At 38.8% G+C, this 26,931-nt stretch overlaps 1 protein-coding gene across 2 annotated transcripts in view; it reads right to left on the bottom strand.

Annotated features, from left to right (window-relative positions):
• The window catches only part of Lcp1 (lymphocyte cytosolic protein 1), a 78,015-nt gene that overhangs the window by 12,600 nt on the left and 38,484 nt on the right, over positions 1–26,931 (bottom strand). For both annotated transcript variants that reach the window (XM_070003226.1, XM_070003227.1), the window contains exons 3-10: positions 14,677–14,764; positions 13,931–14,094; positions 13,620–13,749; positions 11,559–11,691; positions 10,247–10,328; positions 7,245–7,410; positions 4,995–5,137; positions 2,124–2,219 (exon numbers count right to left, since the gene is read on the bottom strand). In XM_070003226.1, coding sequence (XP_069859327.1) covers positions 2,124–2,219; positions 4,995–5,137; positions 7,245–7,410; positions 10,247–10,328; positions 11,559–11,691; positions 13,620–13,749; positions 13,931–14,094; positions 14,677–14,740 — 978 coding nt within the window. In that variant the 5' untranslated portion in view covers positions 14,741–14,764. The remainder of the gene's footprint in view (positions 1–2,123; positions 2,220–4,994; positions 5,138–7,244; positions 7,411–10,246; positions 10,329–11,558; positions 11,692–13,619; positions 13,750–13,930; positions 14,095–14,676; positions 14,765–26,931) is intronic.

Below are 26,931 nucleotides of genomic sequence, written 5' to 3'. Positions count from 1 at the left end.
CACACACACACACACACACACACACACACACACACACACACACACAGAGGCTTGAACTCAGGGCCTCAGCACTGCCCTTTGGCTTTTTCACTTGAGGCTGGCACTCTACCACTTGAGTTACCACTTGTGAGTGTCTCACAAACTTGCCTCCCCAGGCTGGCTTTGAACCGTGATCTTTAGATCTCAGCTTCTTGAGTAGCTAGGCTTACAAGTGTGAGCCAATACCTGGCTACTATATTTTTGTGTGGACTTTGTTTAGGGCTAGAAGTAGTGTCACATGCCTATAATCCTAGGATCATGGGATACATAGGTATGAGGATTATGGTTCAAGGCTAGCCCTCAGTTTTTGCTTGAGGTCCTTTGTAGAAAATAACTGAAGTTGGACTAGAATCATGGTTCAAGTGGTAGAGCACCATTTGGGCAAGAGTGCAAGGTTCTGAGCTCAAGTTCCAGTATTGGAATGCTGGCACACACACATAGACACACATACAGAACTAAAGCCTAAAAGAGTTAGGCATAACTCAAGTGGTCAAGCACTACCTGGCTAGTAAGCATAAGGCCCCAAAGTCAAACCCCAGTATTGTTTTTAAAAAGTTTTTTTATATTAAATAATAATTTATATTCCTTTTTCCAGCTCATAAAAGTTATTCACAATTGCCAATAAGAATATGTGATTAGTGTAATTATTTTTCCCACCATGAGTTAGTATACTTGTAACCTACAAAATAAACATCAGTGAGTTAACCCTATATATTGTTAGAAATTTATAATGCCATGTGTCAAATTGTTCTAAAGAACCACAGTCATTTGGAAGCAGACTTTTATAATAAGAGTTAAATGTTATATGTTGCTGAAATATGACTTTTGCAAGTCTTAGACTTCTGACTTTCAGAAAATAAGACTTTAAATTAGAATAACTGCCTTAAGTTGTTACCTAACTAGGTAACACTATATCTCATGAGCTTCAACTCTCATTGGTTTTTACATTATTTCTCATTCAGGAATAAATTGACTTCATTATTGATTCATTGGATATTGTGTTTGTATGTGTATGTACATGTTCATGTGTGTGCATGTGTGTGTGTGTGTGTGTGTGTGTGTGTGTCTGTCTGTCTGTCTGTCTGTCTGTCTGTCTGTCTCTATCTGTCTATCTATATGTCCTGAGGCTTGAACTCAGGGCCTGGGCACTGTCCCTTAACTTTTTCATTTTAGGGTGGCTCTTCTTACCTTTTTAGCTACATCTCTACTTCTGGCTTTTTTGGTGGTTAATTGGAGATAAGATTATTACAGTCTTTCTTGCCTGAGCTGGTTTCAAACTGAGATCTTGAGATCTCATCCTCCTGAGTAGCCAGGATTATAGTTGAGAGTCAGCGGTACCCAGCACTGATTCATTTATTGGATTTAAGTCCAGTGAAATTAAATGAGACACACAAATGGACAAGGTCAAGGCCAGTATTAATAGTGGGAGTTAAAATAAAGAATGGGCTCTTGCTCAAAGGGTACATGTATGAAAATACCACATCTAATAGATTCGATTATGTGGCAATTAAAAATAAAATAAATAAAAATAAATTAAATACAAGAAAACTCTAAAATTTGTTTGTTGGTGCCAGTACTAGTGCTTCAAGTCAGGGCCTGATCACTGTCCCTTAGTTTTTTCACTCAAAGCTGGTGTTCTACCACTTGTGCTACAGCTTTGGTTCTGGATTTTTGGTGGTTAATCAGAAATCAGAGTTTCATTGACTTTCCTAACAGGGCTGGCTTTGAACTTCCATCATCAGCTCTCAAGCCTCCTGAATAATTAGAATTACAGGTGTGAACCACTGGTGCCTGGCTAAGAAAATCCTAAAGTTTTAGCATTCAGACTAAGGTTGGTGTTATATGAAATGAGGGATGTACAAAGAATTGCTAGCTTGGTATATGGCATTTAACTAAGGTTCAGTTTTTTATGTTTTGTTTCTAGATTCAGTTTTTCCACACTTCTCAAAAACCATTAATAGTGCTCAAAAGTTGAAGACAGATTTAAGGAGAACTCTAAAGTACAGGTCATAGGGAGTCATGGAATGACCAACACAGAAGCAGTAACACAGTATTCTCTACACACAGTTGTGGCATGGTCTTACCCTCAGTCCTGACATGTCAATTACAATAGCAGGAATACCTTCTTCATCTCCTTTTGGAGCCACCTGATCAAGCAGGTGGTAATAAGCTTTTGAGTCCTGTGAAAAATGAAGAAATTACACTTTTGAAACATCACCTTTAATTACATACTTAGCACAACCATAATTTCCCAAGGGCATAGATTTTATTTATTATTCCACTGTCATTTAGAATGTAACTTAAGTAACAAGGTTTAGAAACATTCACTAAGTTGAATGTTTTATTTGTCTGGTTGAAATATCATATTTGCTTCCCTTTTGAAAGGAATTTAACAAATAAAAATGCAATTTACATACAAAAGACAACCCAAAGAGGCAAATATTTTTCTCTTGTATTGAAGAGAAAAAAATCATCTCACTTATAAGCATTAAATTGTACACAAAAAATATATAAACCTTTATATTGATATAGAAGTCAGTCAGCTAAGGTTTCATTTTTTTTAAGTGACAGAAAAAGGAAACAGAAGTTTAAAGCAGAGTTTAAAAATACATTTAAATCAGCAAAAACAAAAAAAGGAAAAGATTTCAAAGACAGAAAATTGAAGTGTTAAGCCTTTTTTGTAAAAAGAAAAATATGATGACAAGTACATGTAAAGTTTATCTAGAAACTAGAAAATATATTTAGTTATAATAAATTGGCACTGCATTTTTTTTTGTCGGTTGTGGGGCTTGAACTCTGGGCCTGAGCACTGTCCCTTAGCTCTTCAGCTCAAGGCTAGCACTCTACCACTTGAGCACAACACCACTTCCGGCTTTTTCTGTTTATGTGGTGCTAAGGAATCGAACCCAGGGCCTCACGCATGCAAGGCAAGCACTCTACCACTGAGCCACATTCCCAGCCCCTGGCATTGCATTACGTTTTGATTCTGAATGTTTATTGATAAGAATTCTCAGAACTAGTCCTTAAAATTCAAACATTCTTAAGTCAATGAAAGCATACAGAATGTCAAGTAATTTATTTAAAGCATTTAAAAATCACCTTAATTTCTCTTAAAGATGGAAAATCAGCTCTGTTGCTTTGTTTTTTAAATTCTGTAGGGTCTACGTTGACTAGAAGTATGCTTATCACTTTTGATATTAGAAAGAAGAGAATGGGAGAATTTGATCATTGATGGTGCAAAGGGAGAAACAGATCTCTCTGTTTCTCTCTCTGTCTCTCTTGTCTTGTCTGTCTAACCCCTCCACCTCTCTCCTCTCTTGTTCCTTCTTATTGTATCTACAGCTATGTTGAAGGTTTCACACAGGTATTAGGCACCAATGAAATCTTCCATTTCATACATGTTACAATTTTTAGTTTTGCTAATAGATATTTCATCTGACCCTAATAATCCACTCACTCTATCTAGTATGGATGTTCTTTGATGATTCTATGTGATTGAAAAATATTTCCTGACAGTGTTAGCTACTCAGACATACACATGACAGCCCAGTCCTCATGTGTGCCATGAGAACAGATATACACACACTGTGTAACATGCTCAGCTAGCATGTTCCTGTCATGCATACACTGTCCAAAGCATCCAAGTGGTTAAATACTCTTAAAAACCTTACCTTTAGTGATAAGGCATCAAACTAATGTATGGCTGAGATCATACAACCTAATTTTGGCTAAACAGCTCAACAATTGCTGGGCTTGACTGTTTTGTACAAAGGCAGATGTTGTTCTGCTTCCACTAAACCTCATTTTGGTGGGTGCTGCTGGAAAAATGTTGAAAATGAGTGGAAGTTGCACATTAAGAAAGTCGAAATTAGTTGAGGTCCTAAGGAATGGAGGGTGCTCCACCTACAAGTGTCACTGTGCTGCCTGATCCTGAGTTCCAAACGCCTCTGGGCCCAGCATCTGGAAGCTCTTACTCAACTTTAAGCCTTATATACTCTTGGCAGATCACATGACTATCCCCCCAAACCCCACCCCATGGAGTTTCCTTCATCTTTAAGAAAGTGGAGCCTGGAGCGTTTTTCCTTCTTTTTTTTTTTTTTTTTTTTTTTTTTGTCGGTCGTGGGGCTTGAACTCTGGGCCTGGGTGCTGTCCCTCAGCTCTTCAGCTCAAGGCGAGCGCTCTACCGCTTGAGCTACAGCGCCACTTCCAGCGTTTTTCCTTCTAAGCATCGTCACATCCTACCTGGTTTTATGGGGATTGCTTTCTGACCTTCCTTAACTGCTCCTTAAGCGCTTTCTACCCTGGTACATCTCAACATGACACAGAACTCTTCATATACTTGAAAACCACAGTGATTGCTTCTCCCGCTTTTTCCTGTATGGAGCTCCTTTGCTCTATTTTCTTATCTTGGGGCTTCTTGTAAGGTTTGATAAGTCAATTAATGAACTTATAATGGAGCTCCATCAGTGTCTGAACTGTAGCAGATACCATGTTGGCTGTTGCTAGTGTAATTAGGAGCATAATCTTCACTTAGTTTTTCAAAAGGCATCTTTACTAGATGTGTCCATTTATATAACAGAGAAATGGACATTCTGTGTTTACTCCTCTTTACCTAAAAGGAATCTTATCTCCTTTGTATCATCTCATTTACCCTCTATTGTCCCTCTGCTTTCTACCACTGAAACTCTAAGTGAGATTTGTCACCCTGCTCTTCGATGCTGCACCAGGACTCTGGGTAGATATGTGTGTGGCCTAGAAGAAAAGCTGCAGCTTAAAAAAAAAGAAAAGAAAAGAAAAGAAAAGCTGAAGCTAGTTTCTTGAGGACAGTGAACAGCTCCAAACAAGACCAGACTATGGCTAGAGCTGCTGAAAACATGAGGCTCAGTATCTGATTTTTCTCTCTTAAGGTAGTTTCCCTGCAGCAATTTACTAGAGTTCAAAGCCATTCTTCCTACCTTGATGTCAATGCTGAAGTTGCTAATTTTGTTGCAGCCTGCATTTTCCAGGTGGTAATTAGCCCACCTTAACAGGAGGTCTTCGGGAGAGAGCTTCATCAAATCCTCCAGGCTCTCCCCTTCTCTCAAAAGAGCAATCAGCGCTGAAGAAACACAACAAACAAACAACAATAAATACAGGGTTTTTGTGGGGTGAGGATGTTCATTAAAACATTCATGAAACCTTGCTAGAAAGTTAGCAGCAGCATCTCACTGGGATAAATTTCTTACAGACTTTCCCATGGAATAAATACTTTGTTATTATTTCTTAAAGGTGGTTCAGTTAGCACCAGAAACTCATGTCCATAATCCTAGCTACTCCAGAGGATGAGATCTATGGATTGAGGATGGAAGCCAGTCCAGGCAGGAAAGAATGTGAGATGCTTATAAAGCCAAAAATAGTGCTGAAGCTCAAAGCTTTAGAACACTGGACTTGAGTAGATGAGCTCAGAGACAGTGCCCAGGACCTGAGTTCAAGATTCACAACTGCCAAAAAAAAGAAGGTTCACTATTGTAATGTGAACTCTCAGTTTTCAGATGGACAGGACAAGGCACTCCCCCCACCCAAAAAAAAACTCCAAAACTCAATGGTAGGCCTATGGACACTATGGCATAGCCAAAACAAAAACCAGAAACAAAAAAACCAAGACCATTGGCTCAAAATCCTCTGCTGGTTCTATCAGGCCACATTTCATGAAGTAACAACACTTTTCAAGTGATTGACTTTGTGATAGACTGTGTTCTCTTCTCTAGTCCCATGGATAGTTTATATTGTAAATGCTTACCTGCGTAATCATAGCAACTCAATAATTTAATCAACTCTCCTATTTCCCCAGATGGATTTTTTTTGGCTCAGTTAAAAGGTTTAAAATTAGCCGATTTGAATTTGCAAATCAATATTCTTTTGCATAAGTTTAAGATCCCCATTTGCTGTTTTTTCTCCTTCTTTTGATTGGTTAGTATATTGGTTTTCAAGAGATAGCTCAGGAATTTTCATTGGTTATTGTGACTTGTATGTATATTTTTAAAAGGATGTATAACTGAAAATTAAAATTGGAATACAGATTTCATATTGGGAAGATTTGTACCTAAAAGCTGAAAGTTGGTTACATATCAAGGTTTTTTGTTTTGTTTTTTTTTTGTTTTTTGTTTGTTTGTTTGTTTGCCAGTCCAGGGGTTTGAACTCAGGGCTTGGGCTCTCTCCCTCAGATGCTTTAGCTCACTTGAACCTCAGCACCATTCCAGCTTTTTGTGAGTAGTTTCTTAGAGATAAGAGTCTCATGGACTTTTCTGCCAGGGCTAACTTTGAACTGCCTCCTGAGTAGCTAGGATTACTGGTGTGAGCCACTGATGCCTGGCTAGTATTTTTATCTATATAACTAGCCCATTGCTGTTTAAATGACAAGAAGATTGAATACAATTAACATCTACATATTTAGTTCTGAATTTCAAAACCTTAAATGTAATTATCTACAGTCTTTCTAATTTTTATATTTACTTTATAGATTTAAGGTATATCACAAAATGTTTTGATATAATTATCATGATATATACATAAATGACTACTACAATCCAGCAGATTAACACCCCAATATCTCATAAAATTACTTTCATTTCTTCCTTATTGTTGGTAATAAAAGAACCCAAAATCTACTTTTTTTTCAAATTCCCAGTATATAATACAATATTATTAACCATAGTCTTCATTGCTGTACTGTATATCTTTAGTCTCATTCATCTTACATGAATTCAACTTTGTATCCTTTGGCCTACATCTTCCTCTCTAGTCCTGATAAGAAGTCTTTGTCTTTCTAGTCTTGACAGACCCAAATTTCTCCTCATCTAGTACAGATACAGACGTGAATGTGAATTGCTTCACAAAATACAAACTATAGCTAGGTTTATTTGTCATGAAGTATCTAAGCAAGGTGAGTTTTGAGGAACGCTCCTGAGCTTGAAGCCCCAGACAGTTAGATTGAGCTGTAGACTCTAAACAAGCATCATTATTTGCCTGTGGTCTTAAAAAGCTTTTGCTCTGTCATTTTTCAAAAGTCTGGTAGGATGGAGAGTCTGTTAGGTTAAAACCACAGATTCAATCTAACTGAGAAATTCTGTACACTTTACTATTCCTGACATCTACCTCCTCTCGTCCTCAACACAGACATGAACAGAAAGCCATGCGGCTTCTAACATCTGGAACATTGCGCTTACCTTCATTCCTGCTGAGTTCAATGTCAGCAAACAACCCAATCTTGATGACTTGCCACAGAAGTCCTAGGACGAGATAAGGCTTTCCCTCCTTCAGGTCCTCAGCTCCGATGTTAACTACATGGCACCCAATGGCTGAGGCAGAGTTCAGAGCCAAGTTCAAATTTTCCTAAGGTAGCAAACAGAAGCAAGCATGGTTCTTTCATTCTGCAGATGCCAAATGAGTACCGATAGGTAGACATATTTTCCCTCTCGAATGTTCACAGGCCTAGAGGCATAGTATTCTCTGAGTGTAAGTCTGGGAAAAAGCAGTGATTCCTTCTTTTTTTCTTTTTTTTTTTTTTAATCGTGAAAATACCATACAGAGGGGTTACAATTACATGAGCAAGATAACAAGTACATTTCTTATCAAGCATTGTTGCCTCCTCCTTTGTTTCCCCTTCTCATCCCTTCCCATACCCCCTCCTGTCCCTCCCACCCAATCCCCCCAACACCAAAGTTGTAAAGTTCGTTTTTTGACATAACGACTTGTACATCTCATTGTTGCAATGGGTCCACCTGTATCCCTATTTAAACGATTTGTTTTTTCCCTTCCACTCCACAAATTATACCAACATCAAATACAGTGAAAGCAGGGGTTATACCAAGATAAGTATTCTAATGTTTTTATTTCTTTCATGCAATTGTTTCTAACATATTTATAAGATGATTTCTTTGTTGCTTAGCAGTGATTCCTAATAAGGCAAAAATCCAGTAATCCAGATACTGAGTTTACACAATGGCCTGCTCAATCGAATCAACCTTGCATGGAAGGCCAGTGCTGGACAACAGGTAATTAATGGGTCTTATAGTTGTCACTGTTGCTCCGTGCTGAGGCCCACACTCAGTCTGTTGGCCTGGAATAAAAGGGCACCTTTGTGGGAGAAGTCATTGTCCTGTCATTGGCCATCATTAAAGAGACAATCAGTGGTATCAATTAAGGTCATAAAAGAAAGTAAAAGTTGAAGTGATTATCTTTTGACTTGTAGGTTGAGTATTATGGAATGGAAAAAATTCAGATCAAGTTCATGGAGAAAAAACAATGCAGGGGTTTAAATAGGACAATTCATTAAGTGTTCATTAAGTGTGCTTGAGATTGTATGTGCCTGTGAGTAACAATTCATGTAGTATAACTCACAGTTTGAACAGCCAATTGAGTCTTCAGTCTCAAATCCATATACTATTCTTAAATCCACAAAGAAGATATCAATATCAGTTACGTATAGAATGTTTGTGTGTGTGTATGTGTGTGAGAGAGAGAGAGAGAGAGAGAAAGAGAGAGACAGAGACAGAGACAGAGACAGAGACAGAGACAGAGACAGAGACAGAGAGAGACAGAGAAACAGAAAGAGAAAGAGAAAGAAAGAGAAAGAAAAAGAGAAGATTTTGTTTCTTTGTGCCAGTAGTAAAGCTTGAATTCAGGGCCTGGGTGTTATCCCTTAGGCTTTATACTCAAGTCAAGTTCAATGTTCCACCACTTGAGTCACAGCTCAAGTGGTTTTTTAGGCTTTTTAGGAGGTTAATTGGAGATAAGAGTCTCATGAACTTTCCTGCCAGGCTGGCTTTGAACTGTAATGGTCAGAGCTCAACTTCCTGAGTAGTTAAGATTACAGATGTGAGCCACCAGAGACCAGCTTAGAAGTTGTTTCTAAGACAAATTAAAAGCAAAACAAAGACCATCAGAAATATTGGAGCTCTTACTTTAGCATTTAAAGAATGAGTCAGGCACTTCTAATGCATATCTATAATCCTAGCTACTTAAGAGACTTAGATAAAGATGATTATAGTTTGAATCCAACCTAGGCAGGGAAAAAAAACTGAGAGACTCCATCCCACAATAACCAGCAAAAAGTAGGGCTGGATGTATGACTAAAGTGGTAGAGTACCAGCTGAATAAGCAAGCCAAGCAAGCTCAAAGGCCTGAGTTCAAAACCCTGGTACAATCAGAAAGAAAAGTTGCTGCTTTTACTTATGGTGCGTTATAAATAAATTTAACCTTAAGTATGTTTTTGTTACCACTTCTATATTAAAAGTCCACAGGGTCACTTATATCCAAATAGAAGGTAATGTATTATTCATGATTTAAGATTTAAGATATGGTTTCTGAGCAAGGGAATGACAAGGATGATAAAATACTGGGACATACGAAGATAGAAATACAGCTTATTTCATGCTGGCTCTATTCCAGTTAATCAACAAATTGAAAGAATAAAAGCAAATTCTATTTATTATGCTCTTGGCTGTGGCCAGCATCATTGAGAAGGCTGCCAGAGTACTTCCCGCTCTCCCCTCTCCCTCATTTCTTAGAAAGGTATCTTTTCAGCTAAATGCTCTGCATTTGGCATCAACTCAAAGAAAAATTGCCAGGAAGTTAGAGAGGAAACGTTAGCCAATGCATGGTTTATTCCTAAGCGGCCAAAACAAAATACAACCTTCCATCTACTAACACCCAATCAACACCCTTACTTGCCTCTCCATGAATTACAAAACTAGATAAAAATGTGTCTTTTTGTCCCCATCAGTTATGACAAATCACCAGCCCCAAACCTAGGTTTGGGGAATCCTGTTGGAACTCGGATAAAAAGATGATCCAGCAGTAGTGAAGGTATCCATTCATTCTAAGCCAGCCCTATGTTAAAAATAATGTTTGGGAGGCAGTGATGGCTCACACCTGTAATCCTAGCTACTCAGGAGTCTGAGACCTGAGGACCATGGTTCTGAACCAGTCTGGGCAGGAAATTCTATGAGACTCATATTTCCAATTAACTAGCAAAAATCCAGAAGTGAAGGTATGGCTCAGTGGTAGATTTCTAGCCTTGAACAAAAAAAGCTAAGGAACAGCTCCTAGGCCCTGAGTTTTGGCCCAGAGAGAAAAAGAGAGAGAAAAAAAGAAAAAGAGAAAGGAAGGAAGAAAGAAGGGAAGGAAGAAAGGAAAGAAAGAATGAGGGAATTATGAGGAAAGTTACCTGAATAGTGAAAGGGGTAAGCTTCTTTTTGTTGATTGTTCGTTCATCAATTGTGTCTGGCACTGAAAGATTGATCATTTTACTGAAAGAGAAAGGATGAAATTAAAGAAAGCCACCTTCTGCGTAGCAGAGCTCAAAAACACTGAATTTGAATTCTAGCAACCTCATAAGTGAATATCTATGTCAGCAACATGATTTATGCACCCAGGATTTCAATATAAAACAAATAACTCTACTTCAGTTAGGTTTAAACTATCCGTGGAGAAGGTTAATGTCTTTGAAGCTATACTAATAAACTAAGGTAAGCAATGAGAATTTTAACCCAGTGACTCACCCAAAACGGTGCAGAATTGCTCTAGATCACCAAAGCTACCACCCCCACTTCTATTTTCTTAGCCATTATTGCTACATTTCTGAGGTTATATAATGTCTACATGTCTGTTGACAAGTGATTAATATGTCTAATAATCACACAATAACTCTATTGTTTTTCTTTTCCAAGTATTGGAGTTTGAACGCAGGGCCTGGCTCATTGCTTTAGCTGGCACTCTCCCACGTGAGCCAACACCTCTGGCCCTGCTTTGGAGATGGAGTCTCATGGACTTTTCTGCCTAGGCTGGCTTTGGATCACGTTCTCTTGGATCTCAACCTTCTGAGTAGCTAGAATTACAGAATGAATCACTGATACCCAGCCATGTCTCTGAATGTCATAATTAGTTGGGGCCAGAAGAACACAATCTAGTGTTCAATTCCAGAGAAGCTGTTAAGAACTGCAGAGGTGGTTTCAGAAATACCATTCTGAATTGACTGGCACTGTGTTCAGAGATCCCCTGTTCCAGCTGCCTTCATTATTTGAGTTGTGGGGTTATATGTGATCCTCAATAGTCCCTCTGCTGAAGGATATTGCTGGCATTGGGTTATTACTATTATCCTTCTGCCATTCTCAAGTGTATTTGCTTTTCTCCTTTTTCATGGCGGGCCATGCTCAGATGAAGCAAAGTAGTGCATGTGCCAAATGTCATTGCTCTTGACCTTGTATTACTGTATTACTGCAGGTCTATTGATGCTTTTGATCTTCTTTATCCACCCTGTGCCCTTCCTCCTCATCTAAGTAATAGCAATGTGATACTTTTCATTATAAATTGCTTCTGAAATTGGTTTGCTTTCCTGGGCCCAGAGAACTGAAAGTCCAGAAAAGCATTCCCAGAACAGCTGAGCGCCAAAGGTAGATAGCTTAGTATAAACACACTTAATTGTTGACATTGCAGAAAATGGGCAATTCCCTGGAAATCGAGAAGAAAATTCTACTTACCAAAGGACAATACCATCTCCAACAGCATTGAAGAGATCATTGGTGTTTGGGTTCATTGGGACAACATGCTGACAGTCAGGGTCATTTTCCAGCGCTTTGTTTATCCAGTTGACAAAAGCATATTTTTCCTCCTCTGTGAATAAATGATTAAAATGACTATGTGCAGGGAGAAAATAGGATAGGACAACATTACCCAGATGCATCTCAGGTTTTCATGTCCAGGAATATACACACACTTTTATATCTAAGTATCAAAAATAATTAGAAAGAACAAGGTATAGTTTTAAAAATAAACATGATCTAATATCTACAGAATAAAAGGCATAGTTCTGTTTATAGACCTGCTGTTTGAACTATTAGATGACCATGGAAAAGTCTTACTTCACCTCTGAAATTCTTTACACCAATATAATGAAACTGCCACAAATTAAATAATTTGTGATATAATCTTTCTCTCCTCTGTAAAACTGCTATAGATTGATCTTAAAAGTTGTAGTAAGCCAGGCACCCGTGGCTCACACCTTAATCCTAGTCACTCAGGACGCTGAGATTTGAAGACTGTGGTTCAAAGCCAGCTTGGGCAGGAAAGTCTCTGAAACTCTTATCTCCAATTAACCACCAAAAAGCTGAAAATGGAGCTGTGGCTTAAGTGGTAGAGTGCCAGCTTTGAATGAAAAAGCTAAGGAACAGCTGCCAGACCCCAAGGCTCTGTTCAAACCCTAGTTCCAGCACACAAACCAAAAAACAACAACAAAAATAAACCATTAAAAATTGTAGAAAAATTTCAAGTTATACCTTATATCCTATTCATGCCTTCAAAATTGTGTATCATTGACAATAAGCATCTCTCAGAGGATTTCTGAGATTTAGGACCAAATAAAATAGTGAAATGCATGTATATTATGTTCAGAAGGAATTCTGAGTTTGGGAAACTCTGAACAGCAAATCAATCTTGCAGATTCATAACAAACATTTCACATAGCAAAAACCATCAAAGTTCCTGTGTTTAAAAATGAAAGGCTAGGGGCTGGGAAGTTGGCTCAGTGGTAGAGCACTTGTCATGCATGCCTGAGGCCCTGGGTTCGATTCCTCAGCACCACATAAGCAAAAAGAAAAAAAGCCGGAAGTGGCACTGTGGCTCAGGTGGTAGAGCACTAGCCTTGAGCTGAAGAGCTGAGGGACAGCGCCCAGGCCCAGAGTTCAGGCCCCACGACCGGACCCCCCCCCCAAAAAAAAAAAAAAAGAAAGGCTAATTTTTGTCTTAGCAACTACAAGTAGTATTTAACCCTGAGATTACTTTTCAGGTCAACTAATGTTGTGAAGAACTTAGTTTGGGAAATAATAGATACTTTTATTGTTGGGACTGTTAGAAGCTTCCATTAAAGCAGGTAATAGCTTTCAGAATAAATATATGACTTTCTCCCAAATCAATGAAGATATGATATTTTTTGACCACTAAGCAGGCATTAAAAATAATCATTATATTGAAGACAAGAGCTTAAGTAGCTAAATTTGTCCATAGATTCACACAGGAATTTGGCATCCTTTAAACTATTGTTTTAATACAGATAAGATCATTTGGTATCAGGCCCTACCTAGTGCTAGGATAGCTCCTATCTTATGAACCAGGAGCTGGCCTATTTACACACAAAAAAAGAGATGATAGTTCATAAAGTTGTGATTACTTCTATCTGCAATTTTTATCCCTCAGGTTTTTGCTTTGTTTTATTTGTGCCAGTCCTGGGCTTGAACTCAGGGCCTGGGTGCTATCCCTGAGTTTCTTTTGCTCAAGGCTAACACTGTACCACTTGAGCCACAACTCTATTTCCAGCTTTTTGGTAATTAATTGGAGATAAGAGCTTCATGGACTTTCCTGCCTTGTCTGTCTTTGGACTGTAATTCTCAGATCTTAGCCTCTTGCATAGCTACTATTACAGGCATGAGCCAACAGCACCCAGCTAGACTGATTCAGGTGTTGAGTACAGTACGTAGTCTCTCTATACATTTCCTTCTTCTCAAACCATTGGCTCTCTCATCTTCCTACCTCTTAGCACAACCTACCTGAGTAGGAATGTTGGGTGCCAACACTAGACTGCTCTGAGGTACCACCAATTGCACAAATCCCTTCCTTCTTATTGATCGCTTTTCGAAAGGTCTTGGCAACCTCTGTGCTTTTTAGGCCATGGAAAACCTGCAGCAAGAGAATGTATTTTTAGAAATCCCAATCAATAGTCCAGAAAAATCACAAAGAAAAGAAGATGTAATGATGAAGTAAGGAGGGTAGGAACACCTTTCTCAATATTTGTTTTTTTTTTAACTGATTAAAGTCCCAAGTTTCAAATGTATCTCCTAGGATTCTGCATGAGACTCACCTTGATAAACTCATCAAAGCTGATCTTTCCATCTTGGTTCAGATCACCTGTAGCCATCAGGTTTTCTGTAATTTCTCTTACTCTGTACCCAGGCAGAGGCAGGCAGGCAGCCTTGAACAAGTCATTCAACTCATTGATGCTGATGTACCCATTGCCATCAGTATCTGTAATGCAAACAATATGATGGTACTTCAGGGTAATTCAAGTACCACCTTCAGAAAGGTGAGAAGAGACCAAATAGGAAGTGAGGGACTAGGAGTAGTGATCATTCACTTGACTCTGAAGGAGTGAGAAAAGAAATCTCAGAGGTGGCCTGTTGTTACTGGATGGGAGGGATGGGGGTGCTAGCCTCACCCTAACCTTCACAGTAACAGAGTCTTAATGTCAAAGAAGAGAAAATGAATCTGAAGGAACTCTTTAAAAGCTACTACATACATCAAAGGCCTTGTGATAAAGCGTAAGGAAGTATGCCATGGGTTAAAGGAAACCAAATGAAAACAGACAAGATATAAAAGATGAGTCTTAAGCACCATCTTCAGATGAAAGTTACAGGAGAGAAAGGATCCACATTCCATGTTTTTGTAAAGTAGTTTTCTCAAGTTTATCTGTGAAATATAAATTCTCCCAGCACCTCTAGCCAATCCACTCCCTGCTACTGTTGGTATTTTACTTAAGCTGACATTTCATTGAGTCTGTCCTGAAGCTACTCAATAAAGAATTGTAAGTGACGCTCGAGATTTACTCACCAACTTTGGCAAAAGCTTCTTGGAGCTCCAACATTTCCTCATCGGACACTGATCCTCTAGCCATCTTTTACTGCTTTAGGTAACAGATCTGGAGAGATGAAGAGAAGAATGAGTTTTGTACAGCTTAATTCTTGAAGTATTACATTCAGAAGCAAGTCCCACATATTCAAAGAAGAAATGATCTTCATCCATGACTTATAACCATTTTTTTTTTACAAAATGTAAGCCAATGGAAACAGCACTGTGTCTCAAGAGGTAAAGTGCTCGCCTTGAGCTGAAGAGCGCAGGGACAGTGCCCAAGCCCAGAGATCAAGCCCCCCACGACCAACCAAAAAAAAAAAAATGTAAGTCAGAAATAGGCCTCTTCTCAACCTTTTCAATGGTGTTTTCCATGGACATCTGCTCACAATCTTCCCCCTCCCAGTGTTATAGGTATCAAGAGATAGTATTGAATCTGAGCTGCTTGAGTATGTCCATTTTTAGGATACTCTCCCTTGGCACCCAACTGCCATGTTGTACAATATCCAAGAATAGGAAACCAAAGAAGGAGAATCTGAGGTGCTCTGGTTAAGTCTGAACGTCTTTCAATCCCTGACCACCCCGTTAGGCAATCATGGCCTTTCAGGCTCATTTGAGTTCCCAGAGGACCACAGTGCTAGACAATATCGTAAGAAATGGAACAATTGCCCAGGTGAGCTCAGTCAATCAGTAGCAGGGGAGATGAGGAGGTATTAAAGGTTAATACACCTCTGTACAGTATTTTCACATTAAAAAATAATAAAGGTTAATACATTTGAGTCATTTGTAACATAGCAGTATACAACACTGAATTTTTACACAAATGCTTTAAAATATATTCATGCTCATATTTAAACTTAATGTTTGACTAATGCTCAGTGAGTGTGATCTAAGTATTTTGCATGAGAGTAGAATAATGATATTTGTTAAAATTGTTTTATAAAGAAGAAGGAGGTAAACTCTCATTATATGATGGCAATACCACAGGAAACAACTTTGCTCAATTCCTACATACTAGTAAGAATTGATTGGAATAATAAAAGATTGGTTGGAAAAACAATTAAAACATAAATTGGCCAATCCATGTTGAAATACATGCTACAAACTCAAAGAAAGTTAGTCAGAGTTCCCTATGTATTCAGGAATGGAGGAAAGGAGACTGTCCTTCTAATACAATCTGAGCAAAGCCATAATCTTGAGAAATATGCTAGTGCTTGAGCAATTTCTTGGTCCTGGTACATCATTTCTGCCCTCTAGTGGGAAGAAAGAGAATGAAATAGAGAATGGATTATGTTCTCCCTGCCCCTTGCTAGTCTAGACACTCCAGTTTGTTTCACAGTAGAGTTGAAGCTGGCTCCAGATTTCTACTTGTGGGAAGTTGGTGATTAAATTGAGTGAGAGGGGAGAGAAGAGGTATTCTTAAGTGCAATTACACTTTGAACTTTTAATAAAATTACAATGCCTTAAAATATTTTAAATTTGTGATAGAATGTTTTAATCAGTTTTTGCCCATGATTTCATACCACCATATAGTGTTATACCTGGAAGCTGTTTCAATCCAGGGCTTTGTACTTACTAGGAAATCCCTCTATCACTTGCTCAGTCCATCAATGGTTTCAAACTTCAGTTCCTGCACAACTCTTTGTTAACACAGGCCTTTGCATGTAAATAAAAGTAAATAAATAGCTGAGTGCTAGTGGCTATGTCTCTAATCCTAGCTACTCAGGAGGCTGAGATCTGAGGACTGAGGTTCAAAACTAGCTGCAGGCAGGAAAACCCTGAGACTCTTATCTACAATTGCCTACCAAAGAGCTTGAAGAGGAGTTGTGGCTCAAGTGATAGAATGCTAGCCTTAAGCAAAAAGGCTCAGAGATAGTGCCCAAGCCCTGAATATAAGCCCCAGAACAGGCACAGGAACACACACACACACACACACACACACACACACACACACACACACACACACACACAGAGTAAATCAATACTCAGCCACCACAAAGAAGTAAATATTAAAATAACAATTCTGACAGTCTTTTGTTGAAAATCACAGTGTCATATCTCCTTGTCACTTTACCCATTTATAGGAACTCCAGGGAACATGCTCTGAATAATCACAGAATTCTTTATGTTACTGTATTTCAGTCCATTTAAAATTCCATGTTAAACTCAATCTTCTTCACGCAACACATAAACCCCTAAGAGACGGGTAATATCTTATCTGTCCTCCCTTCCTCCCTTTCTTCTTCCCTTCTTCTTCCCTTGCTCCTTTCCTTTCTTTATTTTTCCCTCCTTCTCTCCCTTCTCTCACTTCCCTCCATCTTTTGTTCCTTCCTTCTTTACAACAATTTAGTTTTCCAAACATAGTTTCAGCCGAGCTATAGAGATATATCCAAACTTAAAGGTGAAATCAATGAAATAATATAACTGAGGAGAAGTAAGAAAGCTTGAATGATGGGAGATGATGATGGGGAGGAAATGTAATACTTCAGTACACACCTAAAAACCTGCAAATTTGACTGGACATAGGATAAAATTAAAACTCTCATTCTCTAGAGTGAACACAAAAATAGGAGAATCATCAGTTGTATGATTCACCCTATCTATAGGTGGTAAACCAACTTTAATTTTCTTCGCATGGCAGAACTGAGATCTGAAAACTAAGTCTTCACTGGGCTCGTGCAAAGAGGTTGCTGTGAGATATAGGCAATAGAATAGTTTGTGTCTTTTCTAATGTCCCCCAATGTCCGCTGGTAGAATACATTATGCATGAATGAATTATACATTACACAGAATATATTTACAGTTCTTTCCTTTTTTTTTTTTTCAGGCCCTGGAGCTTGAACTCCGGCTTGGGTACTATCCCTGAGCTTTTATCTGTTCAAGGCTAGCATTTTCTACCATTTGAGACACAAATCCTACTTCCAGTTTTTGGGTGGTTAATTGGAGATAAGAATCTTATAGACTTTCCTGCCCAGGCTGGCTTTGAACCTCAATCCTCAGATCTCAGCCTCCTGAGTAGCCAGGATTACAGGCATGAGTCACCAGTGCCCAGCTCACAGTTCCATTTTATAGACCAGGAAATAGAAGCCCACAGAAGCCAAAATACAGTTCTTTGATCACACAGCTAGGTAGAGGAGCAGTGGAGATTCCAGCCCTCATGTCTCTCCTCCTCGCCCAGCTGTCCACGAGGCTCCACACCCCATTCATCCAACCATTATACATTAACAATTCTTCATTAAATTTCTACAATCTATGTAGCTTATGGAAGATTTAAAAAACTACTCATGAGCCTTCTAGACATGCTAACTGCAGAGACTATGTTTTCTTTTGTGTTATCAAATTAAGGCTTCTGTGCTCAGAAATCAGTTAGAATTTTGCATATTTGATGAGTCTCGTGACTAGCTTGATTGAGCTCTCCTTTATACCAGCACAGCCTGTGTACATTCATAGCAGGTCTTCTCATCATACTGCAGCCAGGCCTGAGGTCAGAACTGGTCTAGGATCCCACAGCTAGATGGCTCTAATGGTCTTAACACCTCTTGGCTCATGAGTGCTCATGATTTTTGTGAGATAAATTCACATTTAACACACTAGTTTATGAATGCCTACTTTAAACTGAGCCCTGTTCTTCATTTCAGAGAAGGCCCAACAGTACTGTTCAAGTTAGTGAGCCTGAAGCAATGTAAAGGTAAGAAGGACAAACAGGATTCCAAACCAGCTCTAATCCTTGGCAGAAGAGTATCAGATTTTACAGCACTTGTAAAAGACTGCCAAGAAACATAAGTACTGGCAGGAATGAGGTTCTGTTTTAAGTGTCAAAATCAGAGCCAAGAAAGAAACAAAAGAATTACAGTATTCAAGCAAGGCAACTGTATTGAAGATAGGCACCGGTGGCTCACACCTATTATCCTAGCTACTCAGGAGGCTGAGATCTGAGGACCCCAGTTCAAAGCCAGCCAGGGCTGGAAAGTCTGTGAGATTCTTATCTCCAATTAACCACCAGGAAACCAGAAGTGGCACTGCAGCTCAAGTGGTAGAGCGCTTGCCTTCAGCTGAAGAGCTCAGGGACACCGCCCAGTATCATAAAAGAACAAATGTCCAAAAATTCCAAAGATCATTGTACACTGAAAAAGTAGAAAATTTTAGTATAAAACTTGCATGACCTATAAGAAGTAAAAAAAATATTAAAAAGGAAAAAGGAGGATACTTTAGGTAATTTTTATTTTTATTTATTAACTATTTATTTAGTTTGATGCCAGTACTGGGGCTTGAACTCGGGGCCTGGGCATTATCTCTTAGCTTATTCTAATCAAGATTGATACTCTACTACTTGAGCCATACCTTTGCTTCTGGCTTTCAGGTGGTTACTTGGAGAAAAGAGTCTTACATCCTACCCAGATTGGCTTTGAACAGTGATCCTCAGATGTTCACCTCTTGTGTAACTAGAATTTCAGGTGTGAGCCATTAGCACCCAGCCTTATTTTGGAATTTTTGAGACAGTATTTCTAAATCGTTTAGACTGGCTTTGAACTTTCTATCCTCCTGCTTCCACTTCCTAATTGCTGGGATTACATACAACATGACTCTACCTGACTTTAAGACAGGACATTTAAGTACCTCACATTTTCCTAAGAGATTTGTGAGTGGGAAAATCAATACAAAGAAGCAAATAGAAAGAAAACATATACATTTTAAAAGTACAAAACTCGCCAGTAATTTCACAGTGTAGAAAAAGAGAAGTGAAAGGGAGAAGAAAGAGTTGGCGGCTGAAGTTGCTTTAATAGTATGTGTTGTGGCTGGGCCCAAACCTACGTGGAGCCAGGCAGTGAGTCTTTCCATGGCAATGAGCAGTGGGTCCTAGAAACACAACGTAATTTTTAGAGATAGAAGTCATCTCAGAGTTAATTTACTATAGCCCTCTAATTTTCTAGATAAGGAAACTGAAGTTTCCAGAAAATGAAATGCTTTATCAGTGTACAATTCTCCAACGCAGGAGTTCTCAGGCCAGGCTAGAGCTGACAGATGCAATTACTTTTTAACAGAGCAAGAAAAGGGCGGGGCTATCAGCTAAAAGACCATTAAAGTCCCTAACTACAAAAGAGACCCTTAAGCTAATGGAACTGAATGTGCAAATGATGGCATTTTCACCCATCAGGGTGCCAGGAAGAGGATATAATTAATGTCAAAACATGCATATCTCTGTATATCCACTTTGAAATAACAATTAATTTTTTAAAGAATTATGTAGATTAGAGAAGTTCTAAAATAAGATACTGCTGAGGATACAATTAGATAATAGCCCTTTCATAGTCTCTGTGCAGACACAGAGACGTATTTTAATTCATGCATGTTTGAAGGTATAGGTCATGAAAATGGCATAGAAGTTATTCAGGTTCCATAGGATAATTGGTGAGGGTATTTACAATACAGAATCCACAGTGGCAGCAGTCATGTTTCCTGATGAGGTATTTGGTACCTGAAAGTGGGTCCTGAAGAATGCATGTTTTTCAGGATATAAACTAATGTGTTGCCCACCCCCTTTCTCTCTCTTCTGGTATTGTGCTTGTGTGGCATTTGAACTTGGGACCTGAGTGCTTTCCACTTCAGGGTTTTTAGTGGTTCATTGGAAATAAGTCTGTAGGTTTGTAACCTTCCAGCCCCTACTGGGTTGGAACATAGATCTTCAGATCTCAGCTTCCTTGCTAGGCAGGATTACAGGGCCTAGTATGAATGGTTTCTACAGTTCAGCTTTACTACCCCTACCCTGAGTATGATCTTCTTTGCTTGTTAAACTATTTTCAATCTCCAAATTGAATCTGGGGTCTTATATATGCTAAACATGTGTTCTACTATTGAGCTATACCTCTAGCCCACATTTCCTTTTTAGTGGTTATATCATCTAATTACCATGCCCTACCAGGAAGCATTTTAAGGTCTTCTGCAAATCAAGGGTAAATCTTAGAACTTTGTTTCTGAATCATAGATCTAAGAAGACAAATCTCAAATTGTTCATCAAGGTCACCTCTGACTGTGAGTTTTTCTGTGAGCACTTAAATATATCAAATCAATAGTTGCAGAATCTCAAGATATTTAGCCAAAGAAAGTACTGGTGGTGGTGGTGGTGGTGGTGGTGTGTGTGTGTGTGTGTGTGTGTGTATCTCAGTAGACACAGATATAGATATAGATATAGATAGGGAGATCATATAATTATAAGGTTTGTTTGTTTGTTTTACAATAACTCACTCAGGCTGCCAAGGCCATGAGACTTCATTCCTTTCAAGTCAGTGAGTTTTGTGTTTTTGTTGAAAAATAGATATTTCCCACATCAGTAGTGGCAGAGAATTTTTGAGAATGAGTTATTACAAAAGCACCTCATTCAAGTTCCCTGAAGTTTGAATACAGGAACTATTTGTAGGAATTTACTATTGAACAAGTTGCCAAAGAATTTATGGAAGAAAATATGTTTTCTAAAGTCAATGTGTTAATATGAATGGATTTTTTTTTCTGAGTTTTATAAGTGATCTTGAAAAAATCAGAAAGGAAGGAAAGTAGCTATCCAGAGTGAGAAGATGCTCATAGGCCAGTTATTGGAAAGGAGGCTGCTCTGGGCAACTCAGTGCTGTGATTCAAAACACTGATGCCAATTGTGCTGTCTGCTTGAATCTGGGCATTTGATGCTGGCCTTTTTGAATGTGCCCCACTTTTCCTGCAATTTGACTCAATGGTTAACATAAAATTAGATACTCAGGGCAAATTCCTAGCTCTATCTTAGTACTTTCAATGTTATCTGATAGTATATAACTTCCAAACACCTCAATACACTATGAGCAATCTAAAATACATTATGTGTTCTTTTTATAAAACTATTTTTATTTTTAAATTATATTTTTATTATCTGACTCCTGTGATCTTAAGCATTGGGTTATAATGACTAAGAAAGGAAACATATACAGGAATCTTAAGAAAAGTGAAATACCCATGTACTTGTTTTTTAAGCCATCAGGATAAAGTTATGTAACAAAAATCTTTGCTTTTACTTAATCCTGTCCTCTTCATTTTCCAAAGTAGTCCACTGTGGGAAGGGTTGACTTTAAGAATATCTGGCAAGGGGTGACATTGTTCAAAAATAAATGTACTCTTTATCTGACTTATATAACTGCAAACCCTCTGTACCTCACCTTTACAATAACAACAAAAATGCATTAAAAAGAATATCTGGCAATATCTCTGCTTGAGATACCATTTCTCTATAGATACATGTATGCCTGTTATTTTATATAAGTGATAAATCTGAAAAAAATTGTAGAGTATGTGACTTTGTATTTGTTTCTGAATTTTTTTTCTCCTTCCTTATGCCTGGACAAGAGCTTGAACTAAGAGCCTGGGTGCTGTCCTTTAGCTTTTTCATTCAAGGCTGGCATTCCACCACTTGAGTAGTAGTCTCACTTCTAACTTTTTGCTGGTTAACTGGAGATAAGAGTTTCATGGACTTTTCCTGCTGGTTCCCAATTGCCCATTCTTCATTCTCAGATTTCTAAGAAAATAGGATTTACAGGTGGGGCCTCCAGCAGCCTGGCTTGTTTATAAGAATCCTAATAATAACAAGACAGCCTTAAACATGGATAACCATTTGGAGAAACTCTTAGGAATCCTTTTATCAAGTTAAAAATCTCATCTAGATAGTCTTTTTCTCTTCCTGCAAAACTCACTGATTTCCCAAGGGCTGCTCCAGGCTACAGAATTCCTGTTTCTGTACTCTCTGACCCAAGTCCCATGGGTGGAAAGTAGAGGAGGCTCACTGGTGCCATAAACAGGAGAAGTGAGCAGACTGGCTGACTTCCAACCTTATTACCCTCACAGTGCTCTAGAAACCTCTTTGGTTTGGCCACTTGAACGCAGGGTCATCTAAAGCTATGGAGAGCCAAGTTCTGGCATCAGCTAAGTTCTTTTTTCTTTGCCTCTGTTTCCCCAGAATACCTCTGTTTTCTATCAGGTTACACAGATTCACCTCTTGCAAGTAAAGGGAATTCTCCAGACTGTGGTGCTTCAGGACCCCCTCTCCTTCCTTAGGCTATGAACGCTACACGGGGTACCAATAGGTTGAAAACCCACAGCTCCCTTCAGTTCACATTCTACCACAATCACCTCCTGTACTCGCTGCTCCTGGAAGTTTACAGTATTCCAAATGCTTATTCTTCAGAAAATTGAACATTCTCATGTGCTGGCTGATTCCTTGTCATTGTACTGTACATTTTACCTCCAACATTACTCAATCATTCTTTTACTGAAGGCAGGAGTTTGAGCATGGGGGACACAAACACTAGGACTGCATGAAGCTCACAGGTAAATATCAAGTTGCAAACACAACACATAGATGACGGTTAATTTATTACAAAATGGTATTGTAAAAAAAGTCATCACAAGATCAGAAACAGACAAGTGAAAAAATGAAACTAGAGCTTTGCAGAGAAAAACAGACTACATAGCAATATGGTCTTCATACAGAAGCTTGTAAAAAATTGCACTATCGAATGTCTAAATCAACCCATGCAATGAAGATAGTGGGGATAATTAATATATTTGAAGAGCTCCAAAGAAAGTCAAATTAAAATAACTATCAGGGAATGGCTTGGCCATCAGGAGACCCAGAAATCTACAACTTCAGCCTTCAGTTTGTTCTGTGGTCCTCAATTTTCCTTATTTAAAAGCCTACTCCTACTGAGTAGCTGATGAGTGCGGGTACAAATCACAGTATTGCAAATGATCAGAGAAGTAGATGAAGTAGGCCAGGAAGCCCTGTGCAGCTGTGGCTGTGGCCTCCAGGTGAGCTACTTCCTGTGAAGTTAGCAGGTGGGGGAGGAAGGGCTTCCTGCCGGCCCTTGCAGCCTGGCTCCCAGGGGTTGGGGACTGTTCCTGTTCTTACCTCAGCAGTACACAAGGCTCCTCTAGATGCATCTCCTCACGGATCCAAGGCAGAGGCTCACTACTCAGCTGCTCAGCTGCACAGTGCAGTGCAGCGACTTTATCAGAGAAGCCCTGGGGATCTGTCTTTCTGGGATGTCATCACATAGTTTAAGACACGCTGATCCAGTTCAATCCTGGTTTCTACACAAACTGTCCCAGAAAGAGAGTCGTCTACTATTTTCTTTAAATCTTTTTCCAAATAAGGAAATTCCACAATTCTACTGGTGTCTTCTATTCCTACCTCGTATCTTAAATCTTTGCTGATAGGATTAAAGTTCCCTCTTTCTTGGGATATGCTCAAGGAGAATTACAAGAGCTATTCAATTCATATAAATTCCATCACCTGCCTTGGAGACTGTCCTAGTTTCTTCTTTGTTCTTTTATCCTGGTTTTTTAAAGGCTTATTTTCTAAATCTTTATTTACTTGGCTATCTTCAGGGGCTATACCAACGTCTTTAAACTATGAACATACAAATAAGAGCCATATCAAGATGCACTGTACCCATAAACTGACATTTTGAATTGAAATTCATTTGTGTAGCTACTTAAAAACAATAAAAATTATATAAAAATGGGAATAGCCATAATGCAGCCTTTATGGAAAGCAGTATGGAGGTTCTGAACTCCCATCTGATCCTGCTACCCCCCTATTAGGTATAGAGACAAAGGACATGATTGAGTATGTTAAAAGACATCTGAGGACATAGCTTAGTGATAGAGCACCTGCCCCTTATGCATAAAGTTCTGTGCTCAATCCAGAGCACTGCATCTCATGTTCGCTGTGGCACATCTATAATGGCCAAAAAATAAAAGAACTTAAGTATCCATCAGTAAACACAAGAGAATAATAGTTCACCTTTCTTTTTAATTATATAAAAGGAAATCCTGTCATGTATAAGAACAGGGATAAAGCCAGGCACCTGTGGCTCACGCCTGTAATCCTAGCTACTCAGGATGCTGAGATCTGAGGATCGCAGTGCAAAGCCAGCGTGGACAGGAAAGTCCATGAGACTCATGTCTCCAGTTAACCACCAGAAAACCAGAAGTGAAGAGCTCGTGGACAGCACTCAGGTCCAGAGTTCAAGCCTGTGGCATCTAAAAATGTTGATTTTCAGAAGTTGAGAGTAGAATGCTGTTTCTTAGAGGCTAGGATGGTTTTATATATGTATGGCAGGTGTTTGTCAACAAATACAAAGTTGTAGCTACAGAAGATCTTTTAACACATACATATCCACAGATATATACATATATATATATATGCCTATATATAAATGTGCATTTATAGTGAAGCGTATATATGTTTAAAAATGTTCTGATATACTTGATACATTCAATTTTATATATCAATTAAAATTAATTTGGAAAAAAGACAGGAAACAATAGTCTAAAAATGTAATAGTTATCTATTTGGAGTAAGGGAACTGAGTGAAGGGTAGATGAGATTCTGCATACTGTCTCTGCAACTTATCTATAGCTGTAGAATTATTCCTACGTGAACAGTTTGTTTAGAGAAAAGAGAATACCAAAGTCATAGAATACAAAGGGGGAATGTTTTCCTGAATATATTTTGCATATTATTTACTGGATTATGAAATTTGTCTTCTAATAAATTCTAGTGTGTCACCAATCAATCCATGCATTTGCACACTTATGCTTTCAACAGACATCTACCAAATACTTTTTTAGATGCAAAGATACAAAGATAAGACATGGCAGTTGCCTGTGTAGTCACAAAGATATCAGTCACTGGAACACAAAAGGACATTTAAAAGTCACAGGAGGAAGAGAGCAAAAGATGGTCACCAGAGAAAGTTACATGTGACAGAGGGCTTTGATTTTGACCATATCTTCCAAAGTTCATATGTTGGACACCTAATCCCCAACATAGCAGTGTTGAGAGGTATAACCCACTCTAAGGGGTTTATGGAGAACCTTCTTGTTCTCTCTGATGCATGCTCTCTTGCTTGTCTGCCTTCTACCATGGGATAATACAACAAGAAGGCTTTTGCCAGATGCAGCTCATTGGTTTTTAGACCTCCAGACCTCCCAAATTATAAGAATCAAATCTTTCTTCTTTATAAATTGCTCCATCTCAGGTATTTGATTACAGTGACCCAAAATGGACGAAGACCCTTAGATACAGCAGATGAGTGGAAAAATGTTTGAAGATCAGTCAGCCTTTTTCCTTACTCAAGAGGAATTATTAATCATACTCTATCTATTCAGACTCACGGAGACAGTAGCTAAAGGACAAATGAGAAGACTGCTAATTGTCTACTGTTAATGCTTGCTGAGTGGTTCCTCGATACTCCATGTTTTTATGTGCATCATCTCATTCAGTTCTCACTACAGCAATATCAGATATTACTTGTACGGAGGAACTGAGATTAATTCACTGGGTCATGCAGCTATGAACTGGGGACAACTCTCATCTTTACTCTGACCACCGAATTCTTGTATCTCCAGATTCTCTGTCTGTCTTTAGGATTACTCAAAAGGAAAATGTAAAAGGTCAAAGATCTGACCTCACGTCATTTAGCACACATTTCTGTAAGATTTTACTCAGGACTTTGGTACTGTTTGGGGAAATTCTAGATATCTATTCTTTTTAGTTATTCTCATTATCTTAAAGGAAGTGTTAAGAACAAAAAGGTCGCATCCAAGTGTGCCTATAATACATGTCTACAATATCAGCTAGTGGAGCAGCAGAGATCGGGGGTTCACTGTTCCAGAGCAATCTGGGCAAAAAGTTATTAAGACGCCCATCTCAGCAATCTGGGTGTGGTGGTTCACTCTATAATCCCAGCTACTCTGGAGTCATGGATGCTATCCTATCTGAAAGATCACGAGAGCAAAACATGACTGGGCTCAAGTAATACAGTATTTGTCTAGCCAACGTGAAGCCCCAAGTTCAAACCCTAGAACCATAAACCAAACAAGCCAGCAAAGTCACCACCATGCCTGATTGTGGAGTCGTAGTGGCCTCTACACCTCAGCCAAATCCCCAGTGTTTTTTAAATTACTTGTACTAAAGATTCCAAGTTACAGAGTGAACAATCCTTGTGGAAAGAAAGGGAACTTGAGGGGAGGGGAGGAAAAGGAAGAGAGAAGGGAGAGAAGAGTGAGGAGGGGGAAAGAAGGAAAGTGGAGGGAAAGGGGGAAAGGAAGGGAAGGATTTTCCTGAGAAGCCAGTATTGATTAGAGTAATCACTTAAGAGTTTTCCAGTACACAAAATGAAACTGGCATTCCAGGCCAAAAAAGAAAGAAAGAAA

The sequence above is a fragment of the Dipodomys merriami genome, unplaced genomic scaffold (assembly GCF_024711535.1).
Source record: "Dipodomys merriami isolate MVZ:Mamm:240054 unplaced genomic scaffold, mDipMer1.0.p SCAF_6, whole genome shotgun sequence".
Classification (NCBI taxonomy): domain Eukaryota; kingdom Metazoa; phylum Chordata; class Mammalia; order Rodentia; family Heteromyidae; genus Dipodomys; species Dipodomys merriami.
The sequence above is the reverse complement of the archived record's forward strand: the minus strand, read 5'-3'. Positions and strand labels throughout refer to the sequence as shown.